At 51.7% G+C, this 10,152-nt stretch overlaps 1 protein-coding gene across 5 annotated transcripts in view; it reads left to right on the top strand.

The window, feature by feature from the left end:
• The first annotated feature begins 2,113 nt into the window (after positions 1–2,113).
• Positions 2,114–10,152, top strand: part of LOC147107206 (AMP deaminase 3-like) — an 85,647-nt gene continuing 77,608 nt past the window's right edge. For 2 of the 5 annotated variants that reach the window (XR_015081058.1, XR_015081057.1), the window contains exons 1-2: positions 2,194–2,210; positions 8,946–9,056. Coding sequence is in view for 2 of the 5 variants with exons in the window: in XM_086008392.1 (XP_085864518.1) it covers positions 8,969–9,056 (88 nt within the window). In the remaining 3 variants the exon portion in view is untranslated. Of the gene's footprint in view, positions 2,211–2,250; positions 2,648–8,945; positions 9,057–10,152 lie in introns of those variants that run through there. The other 3 variants (XM_086008394.1, XM_086008395.1, XM_086008392.1) reach the window with 3 other exon arrangements.

Raw genomic sequence — 10,152 nt, 5'->3', positions numbered from 1 at the left:
TGTGTGGCTCGTTCACCTCCTGACCAGGCAGATTTTCTCCTGGTAAGTTGTCAATGTTGGGGGGAGTGCGGGCCACTCTGGGGCTGTTCCTTCCCCCCTTAGTTAATTTTTTCAGTGTCCTGAAGGCTGTAGCAAATTTGTCGAGGTTGCCTTGCACTAATATTGTTCCGGTATTGTACGCGTTGACCGTCGTAGTTGAACTGTCTCCTGGTGTGTTAATTTTCATTATGGACCCATTTGCGGTATTTTCTAGCTTAACATTGGTATAGTGTGATTTTATTGCTGTGATCCAAGCCACTGGCTGATCTGAGTAGAAAATGAGGTTACTTTTTGTCCCATTGTTGTAACAGTCAGCAAAAAGTGTTTCTGGTTTTTCTCTCATCTGCTCATGCTTGATCGCTTTTATAGCTTTTTTTGCGGTGTTGGGGGGAATCTGGAAGCGGGGCTGTTGTGGATCTTCTGATTCGCTCATTTTTGGTAAAGTATTGTTGATCTTAGAATAAGCTTTTCTGGGGCCCCGGGTTTGGTGTTTCCCTCTCCCTGTTCGCGAACTTTCCCGGTCCCCCTCTCCGACCCCGTGGTCCCTGGGCCTCGGCTTCTGGGTTCACCCTTCTCAGGCCTGGGTCTGTGAGCCGCTGTTTCCCGGTGCCTTCGGGCTGTTCCCCTCCCCCTCAGAGGTCTCTGTGCCTCTGTCTCAGCCTGGCTCCTCGGGCCTTTCCCTGGCTTCAGTCTCCCTCCCTGGGCCCTGTACTCACAGTCTTGGTTTGCTTCTGGAAGCCTTCTGGTTGCTCCCCTTCGCCTCAGAGGTCTCTGGGCCTGGCTCCTCGGGCCTTTCCCGGGCTTTCTATCCCAGACGCCGCTCGGGCTGTGCCTCGTTCGCCGTTCGGGTGCTGGACTGCGGTCGTCGCTCGGGTGCTGGACTGCGGCCGTCGCTCGGGTGCTGGACTGCGGTCGTCGCTCGGGTGCTGGACTGCGGCCGCCGATCGGGCCGTGTCTCGTTCGCCGCTCGGGCTCCCCGAGTCACCTCGTTCCGGCTGCCGCTGCGTCTCCGTGCGGCCTCCCCGATTCGCCTCGTTTCCCGAAGCGGCCTCCCCGAGTCTCCTCGCTCCGGCTGCCGCTGCGTTTCCGTGCGGCCTTCGCGCCTCGGTTCCCGATGCGGCCGAGTCACCTCGCTACTGCTGCTGCTGTGGCCCCGTGCGGCCGCTGTTCTTTGGTTTGTATATTTTTTTTTTTTTTTTCCCTTATTTCTTTTTTTTTTTTCCTTTGGCTTTTTTTTTCTAATTTCATCTGTTTTTTTTTCCCTTTGGTGGTCTTTTCCTTCCTTACTTAATCTAGACTAAAATAAACTTAAACTTAACTAAACAAACTAAACTAACTTAACTAGAACTAAATTTAACTTTAAAACCTTTTTAAACTTGAAATGAACCTTTTTTTCCCCCACTTTAAACACAAAAAACACTAAAAATTCAGCAGCCCATCTTCAGCATGTGTATTCACTCTGTCTGGCTGTCTGTCTCCAGTAACTCAGTCCGGCTTCTCCCCCGCCACCCAGCATGTTTGCAACAGCTTCCCAGCAAAGGGGCAGCGAACCCACTAACTGAGGTCGTTTAACCGGAGCTGGGGGGGCGGAACCTCACAGACAAACAAATCCCAGGGATACACATTGTGGCAATTACTCTTAAAGGGGACAAAATCTTCCTGGAGAATTGTTCTAAGTTTAAAATGTATATAATTAAGGGGAGGGACTCACAGCCTTGTATCAGTGGGCGGGCTCTGTTTGTCACTATTACTAGCGGCTAATTTATCATCAGATTTCAGTTTCTAATAACTTTTAGTAAGTCAAAGCGTCCCAATTAATGCCCCTATTATTGCCCCATTATTGCCCTATTAATGCCCCATTATTGCCCCTATTATTGCCCCATTATTGCCCTATTAATGCCCCATTATTGCCCGATTAATGCCCTATTAATGCCCCATTATTGCCCCTATTAATGCCCCTGTACAGGGGGTGCTGTGGGATCTTCACTCCCCTCAAGCTCTTTGCTGCTGATCCGGTTTCGGCGGCTCAGCTTCTTAAAATAGCGCGAGTCCCGGAATAAAACCCGAAGCGGCGGCTCCCGGAGCCAGAGCCAGAGCCAGAGCCGGAGCGGAGCCGGAGCCGGAGCCGGACTCACTCCCGGAGCCGGGCATGGCCGCGACTCCCAGCACTGGTAAGGGCAGCGGGATCGGGAGAGTGGGAGTGGGAGTGGATCAGGAGCCGAGCCCCGGAGCCGGGCTGGAGTTTGCGGGATTGGGGCTGCTCCCGGGATTCTGCCCTCTCTCACTAGTCTCTATTCCGGGGATGGCTGCAATGCTGCGGCGGCTCTTTCTGTCTGGACATTGGGAATGTGCTGGGAGCTGGAAAAGAAAGAACTTGCATTTCTATAGCGCCTCAGGACGTCCCACAGCTTCACAGCCAACGAAGCACTTTTTCTGAAGTGTAGTCACTGTTGTAATGTGGGAAAATCTATCCTAAAATGTTCATGTACACTGGCTGTGTAGGAAACAGAACAGGATCTAAACTGTTAAAGACAGAGTCAGCATCATCTCCCACTATCTTTTGGCCGAATTCCTGGTGTGTCTGAGGAATGAAGTTATACTGCGCGCAGTGAGTAGCTCTCGGGTTTGCCGAGGATTGAAAATGACAAGGGGTTTTGATAGAATAAATAAGGAGAAACTGTTGCCACTGGTAGATTGGTCGGTAACCACAGGACACAGATTGAAGGTGATTGGTTGTTGTGATCTGGAATGTGCTGCCTGAAAGGGCAGTGGAAGCAGATTCAATAATAACTTTCAAAAGGGAATTGGATAAATACTTGAAGAGGAGATATTTGCAGAGCTGTGGGGAGAGAGCGGTGCAGTGGGATTAGTTTGGGATTGATACAGGGCTATGGGGAGAGAGCGGGGCAGTGGGATTAGTTTGGGATTGATACAGGGCTATGGGGAGAGAGCGGGGCAGTGGGAATAGTTTGGGATTGATACAGGGCTATGGGGAGAGAGCGGGGCAGTGGGATTAGTTTGAGATTGATACAGGGCTATGGGGAGAGAGTGGGGCAGTGGGATTAGTTTGGGATTGATACAGGGCTATGGGGAGAGAGCGGGGCAGTGGGAATAGTTTGGGATTGATACAGGGCTATGGGGAGAGAGCGGGGCAGTGGGAATAGTTTGGGATTGATACAGGGCTATGGGGAGAGAGTGGGGCAGTGGGATTAGTTTGGGATTGATACAGGGCTATGGGGAGAGAGTGGGGCAGTGGGATTAGTTTGGGATTGATACAGGGCTATGGGGAGAGAGCGGGGCAGTGGGATTAGTTTGGGACTGATACAGGGCTATGTGGAGCGAGCGGGGCAGTGGGATTAGTTTGGGACTGACACAGGGCTATGGGGAGAGAGCGGGGCAGTGGGATTAGTTTGGGATTGATACAGGGCTATGGGGAGAGAGTGGGGCAGTGGGATTAGTTTGGGACTGACACAGGGCTATGGGGAGAGAGCGGGGCAGTGGGATTAGTTTGGGATTGATACAGGGCGATGGGGAGAGAGCAGGGCAGTGGGATTAGTTTGGGACTGATACAGGGCGATGGGGAGAGAGCGGGGCAGTGGGATTAGTTTGGGATTGATACAGGGCTATGGGGAGAGAGCGGGGCAGTGGGATTAGTTTGGGATTGATACAGGGCGATGGGGAGAGAGTGGGGCAGTGGGATTAGTTTGGGACTGATACAGGGCGATGGGGAGAGAGCGGGGCAGTGGGATTAGTTTGGGATTGATACAGGGCGATGGGGAGAGAGTGGGGCAGTGGGATTAGTTTGGGACTGATACAGGGCTATGGGGAGAGAGTGGGGCAGTGGGATTAGTTTGGGATTGATACAGGGCTATGGGGAGAGAGCGGGGCAGTGGGATTAGTTTGGGACTGATACAGGGCTATGGGGAGAGAGTGGGGCAGTGGGATTAGTTTGGGATTGATACAGGGCTATGGGGAGAGAGTGGTGCAGTGTGATTAGTTTGGGATTGATACAGGGCTATGGGGGGCGAGCGGGGCAGTGGGATTAGTTTGGGATTGATACAGGGCTATGGGGGGCGAGCGGGGCAGTGGGATTAGTTTGGGACTGATACAGGGCTATGGGGAGAGAGTGGGGCAGTGGGATTAGTTTGGGATTGATACAGGGCTATGGGGAGAGAGCGGGGCAGTGGGATTAGTTTGGGATTGATACAGGGCTATGGGGAGAGAGCGGGGCAGTGGGATTAGTTTGAGATTGATACAGGGCTATGGGGAGAGAGCGGGACAGTGGGATTAGTTTGGGACTGATACAGGGCGATGGGGAGAGAGTGGGGCAGTGGGATTAGTTTGGGATTGATACAGGGCTATGGGGAGAGAGCGGGGCAGTGGGATTAGTTTGGGACTGATACAGGGCTATGGGGAGAGAGTGCGGCAGTGGGATTAGTTTGGGATTGATACAGGGCTATGGGGAGAGAGCGGGGCAGTGGGATTAGTTTGAGATTGATACAGGGCTATGGGGAGAGAGCGGGACAGTGGGATTAGTTTGGGATTGATACAGGGCTATGGGGAGAGAGCGGTGCAGTGGGATTAGTTTGAGATTGATACAGGGCGATGGGGAGAGAGCGGGACAGTGGGATTAGTTTGAGATTGATACAGGGCTATGGGGAGAGAGCGGGGCAGTGGGATTAGTTTGGGACTGACACAGGGCTATGGGGAGAGAGCGGGGCAGTGGGATTAGTTTGGGATTGATACAGGGCTATGGGGAGAGAGCGGGGCAGTGGGATTAGTTTGGGACTGATACAGAGCTATGGGGAGAGCGGGGCAGTGGGATTAGTTTGGGATTGATACAGGGCGATGGGGAGAGAGCGGGACAGTGGGATTAGTTTGAGATTGATACAGGGCTATGGGGAGAGAGCGGGGCAGTGGGATTAGTTTGGGACTGACACAGGGCTATGGGGAGAGAGCGGGGCAGTGGGATTAGTTTGGGGTTGATACAGGGCGATGGGGAGAGAGCGGGGCAGTGGGATTAGTTTGGGATTGATACAGGGCGATGGGGAGAGAGTGGGGCAGTGGGATTAGTTTGGGATTGATACAGGGCGATGGGGAGAGAGTGGGGCAGTGGGATTAGTTTGGGATTGATACAGGGCTATGGGGAGAGTGCGGGGCAGTGGGATTAGTTTGGGATTGATACAGGGCTATGGGGAGAGAACGGGGCAGTGGGAATAATTTGGGATTGATACAGGGCTATGGGGAGAGAGCGGGGCAGTGGGAAAAGTTTGGGATTGATACAGGGCTATGGGGAGAGAGCGGGGCAGTGGGAATAGTTTGGGATTGATACATGGCTATGGGGTGAGAGCGGGGCAGTGGGATTAGTTTGGGATTGATACAGGGCTATGGGGAGAGAGCGGGGCAGTGGGAATAGTTTGGGATTGATACAGGGCTATGGGGAGAGAGCGGGGCAGTGGGATTAGTTTGGGATTGATACAGGGCGATGGGGAGAGAGCAGGGCAGTGGGATTAGTTTGGGACTGATACAGGGCGATGGGGAGAGAGCGGGGCAGTGGGATTAGTTTGGGATTGATACAGGGCTATGGGGAGAGAGCGGGGCAGTGGGATTAGTTTGGGATTGATACAGGGCGATGGGGAGAGAGTGGGGCAGTGGGATTAGTTTGGGACTGATACAGGGCGATGGGGAGAGAGCGGGGCAGTGGGATTAGTTTGGGATTGATACAGGGCGATGGGGAGAGAGTGGGGCAGTGGGATTAGTTTGGGACTGATACAGGGCTATGGGGAGAGAGTGGGGCAGTGGGATTAGTTTGGGATTGATACAGGGCTATGGGGAGAGAGCGGGGCAGTGGGATTAGTTTGGGACTGATACAGGGCTATGGGGAGAGAGTGGGGCAGTGGGATTAGTTTGGGATTGATACAGGGCTATGGGGAGAGAGTGGTGCAGTGGGATTAGTTTGGGATTGATACAGGGCTATGGGGGGCGAGCGGGGCAGTGGGATTAGTTTGGGATTGATACAGGGCTATGGGGGGCGAGCGGGGCAGTGGGATTAGTTTGGGACTGATACAGGGCTATGGGGAGAGAGTGGGGCAGTGGGATTAGTTTGGGATTGATACAGGGCTATGGGGAGAGAGCGGGGCAGTGGGATTAGTTTGGGATTGATACAGGGCTATGGGGAGAGAGCGGGGCAGTGGGATTAGTTTGAGATTGATACAGGGCTATGGGGAGAGAGCGGGACAGTGGGATTAGTTTGGGACTGATACAGGGCGATGGGGAGAGAGTGGGGCAGTGGGATTAGTTTGGGATTGATACAGGGCTATGGGGAGAGAGCGGGGCAGTGGGATTAGTTTGGGACTGATACAGGGCTATGGGGAGAGAGTGGGGCAGTGGGATTAGTTTGGGATTGATACAGGGCTATGGGGAGAGAGCGGGGCAGTGGGATTAGTTTGAGATTGATACAGGGCTATGGGGAGAGAGCGGGACAGTGGGATTAGTTTGGGATTGATACAGGGCTATGGGGAGAGAGCGGTGCAGTGGGATTAGTTTGAGATTGATACAGGGCGATGGGGAGAGAGCGGGACAGTGGGATTAGTTTGAGATTGATACAGGGCTATGGGGAGAGAGCGGGGCAGTGGGATTAGTTTGGGACTGACACAGGGCTATGGGGAGAGAGCGGGGCAGTGGGATTAGTTTGGGATTGATACAGGGCTATGGGGAGAGAGCGGGGCAGTGGGATTAGTTTGGGACTGATACAGAGCTATGGGGAGAGCGGGGCAGTGGGATTAGTTTGGGATTGATACAGGGCGATGGGGAGAGAGCGGGACAGTGGGATTAGTTTGAGATTGATACAGGGCTATGGGGAGAGAGCGGGGCAGTGGGATTAGTTTGGGACTGACACAGGGCTATGGGGAGAGAGCGGGGCAGTGGGATTAGTTTGGGGTTGATACAGGGCGATGGGGAGAGAGCGGGGCAGTGGGATTAGTTTGGGATTGATACAGGGCGATGGGGAGAGAGTGGGGCAGTGGGATTAGTTTGGGATTGATACAGGGCGATGGGGAGAGAGTGGGGCAGTGGGATTAGTTTGGGATTGATACAGGGCTATGGGGAGAGTGCGGGGCAGTGGGATTAGTTTGGGATTGATACAGGGCTATGGGGAGAGAACGGGGCAGTGGGAATAATTTGGGATTGATACAGGGCTATGGGGAGAGAGCGGGGCAGTGGGAAAAGTTTGGGATTGATACAGGGCTATGGGGAGAGAGCGGGGCAGTGGGAATAGTTTGGGATTGATACATGGCTATGGGGTGAGAGCGGGGCAGTGGGATTAGTTTGGGATTGATACAGGGCTATGGGGAGAGAGCGGGGCAGTGGGAATAGTTTGGGATTGATACAGGGCTATGGGGAGAGAGCGGGGCAGTGGGATTAGATTGGGATTGATACTTGGCTATGGGGAGACAGCGGGGCAGTGGGGTTAGTTTGGGATTGATACTTGGCTATGGGGAGAGAGCTGGGCAGTGGGATTAGTTTGGGATTGATACAGGGCTATGGGGAAAGAGCGGGGCAGTGGGATTAGTTTGGGATTGATACAGGGCTATGGGGAGAGAGCGGGGCAGTGGGAATAGTTTGGGATTGATACAGGGCTATGGGGAGAGAGCACGGCAGTGGGATTAGTAATACCTATACTTAAGGGAGATGGAACATGTCCAGGGAATTATAAACCAATCAGCTTAACATCAGTGATAGGAAAAATAATGGAATCTCTACTAAAGGAGAAAATAGAAGAACATCTAGAAACGAAAAACATAGTAATGAATAGTCAGCATGGATTTCAAAAGGGAAAGTCTTGTTTGACCAACCTGTTTAAAATTTTTGAAGAGGTAACAGAGAGAGTAGACAACAGTAATGTAGTAGATGTAATTTATCTAGATTTTCAAAAGGCCTTTGATAAGGTACCCCATAATAGACTAATGAACAAGGTCAGAGAATGCGGAGTCAGGGTAAAATGGAACCAAAGACTGACAGGAAAAACTGTAACGGAACAATGGGTGATCTTTAAGGAGGAGATGTTCCAAGTACAGGCTCGGTACATTCCAACAAGAGGGAAGGGTAAGGGAACCAAAGCAAGGGCTCCTTGGATGACGAGGGAGATTGAGAAGATGATGAAACAAAAAAAGAGGTTGTATGATGCATGTCAGATGAATTCTTCAAGGGAGAACCAGACCAAATACAATAAGTTGAGAGGGAATGTGAAGCTGAAAATAAAATTGCCAAGGAGAGAATATGAGAGTAGAATGGCAGTTGACATAAAAGGGAACCCAAAAATCTTCTACCGGCATGTAAACAGTAAGCGGGTAGTAAGAGGCGGGGTGGGCCTATTAGAGACAAAGAAGGTGATATATGCTTAGAGGCACAGGGCAAGGCTAGAATACTCAATGAGTACTTTGTATCGGTGTTTACTAAGGAGGTGGATGCTGACAAAATATCAGTGGAAAAAGTAGAAGGGGTGAAAATTGATAGACAGGATGTACCAGAAAGGCTTCGCACGCTTAGAGTGGACAAGTCGCCTGGTCCAGATGGCTTGCATCCCAGGTTGCTCAGGGAATTGGGGGAGGAGATAGCGGAAAGGCTTGCCATAATTTTCCAATCTTCCCTCGATGCGGGGGAGGTGCCTGAGGATTGGAAAGTGGCAAATGTGACACCATTGTTCAAGAAAGGGTGTAAGGACAATCCCAGTAACTACAGGCCGGTCAGTTTAACATCAGTGGTGGGTAAAGTTTTAGAAACAATAATCAAGGAAAAAATTAACGGGCTTTTGGACAGGTTTAAGCTAATTAAGGGGATCCAACACGGGTTTGTAAAAGGAAGATCGTGTTTGACTAATCTAATTGAATTTTTTGATGATGTAACAGAGAGGATTGATGAAGGGAATGCAATGGATGTTGTCTACATGGATTTTCGGAAGGCATTTGACAAAGTACCACATAGAAGGCTGGTTAACAAGATTGAGGCTCATGGAATAGGTGGGTCAGTGGCGGCTTGGATAAGGAATTAGCTTAAGGACAGAAAACAGCGAGTTGTGGTTAATGGCTGTTTTTCAGACTGGAGGATGGTAGACAGTGGTGTTCCCCAAGGGTCAGTGCTGGGGCCACTGCTTTTTTTGATATATATAAATGACCTGGGGGGCGATTTCGCCAATGGGGGCGCATTGGAGGCGGGACTGCTGCTTGTCGGGTCGATGTCCCGCCTCCATCGATTTGTGGCCACCCCACGGTATTTTCCCTAGATTGACCTTGTTAAGCCCGCCCAGCGGGCTCAGCAGTCCAATTAAGGGGAAGCCGGTTACAGAGAACGTCAGCGTATGATGTTTCATTTTGACAGATGAATTGTCATCGTTTGACAGCTCTGTGAAGCTGTCAAACACTGACATTCTCTGTAGTTTGATAAGTTCTTGAATTCAAGACTCATCAAACCTCTTTCTTTATCAGAAATTAGATGGTTGTTGCATTGGAGAATGCAGCCGCCATCTGTCATCTGTGACGCGGAGGTGAGAGACTCTCCGCATTCCCAACTCTTGAAGCCTGCAGGAAGAAACAAAGGTAAGTAAACTTTTTCTAACACTTTCCACTTACCTCACATACTCACCTCTCCACACTTGCACCCATCACTTACCTTCACAGCGCACTTTTGACCCCCGCAGACCCACTACTCGCCTCGGTGACCCTGGCGGGGATCGCAGCCTTCGGGAAGCCTGCACTCGTGTGGGTAAAATGGGGATAATCCTCTTATCTGCCTGTTAACTACCTGTTAACAGGCAGTTAAGTGGCTGTAATCCCCTTCCCGCCTCCGAGGAAACGGGACCCGGCGCGGGTTAGCTACCCGCCTCCTGGCAAGATGGCACGGAGGTAGGTTGGGGGCGGGTTGAGCACCCGCCCCCAAATTCTGCCATTTTCCCGGCAGTCCCGGCTCCCCAGGGCTGGCAAGATCGCAACCTTGGATATTGTCATTCAGAGTAGAATTTCAAACTTGGGGGTGTGGCAAATAGTGAGGATAATATCAATCGACTGTAACAGGACATAGAAAGGCTAGCAGAATGGGCAGACAAGTGGCAGATGGAAT

This window comes from Somniosus microcephalus, chromosome 15 (genome assembly GCF_052327205.1).
Source record: "Somniosus microcephalus isolate GS21.2 chromosome 15, FLI_Smic_1.0, whole genome shotgun sequence".
Classification (NCBI taxonomy): domain Eukaryota; kingdom Metazoa; phylum Chordata; class Chondrichthyes; order Squaliformes; family Somniosidae; genus Somniosus; species Somniosus microcephalus.
This window is presented reverse-complemented; position numbering and strand designations above follow the sequence as displayed.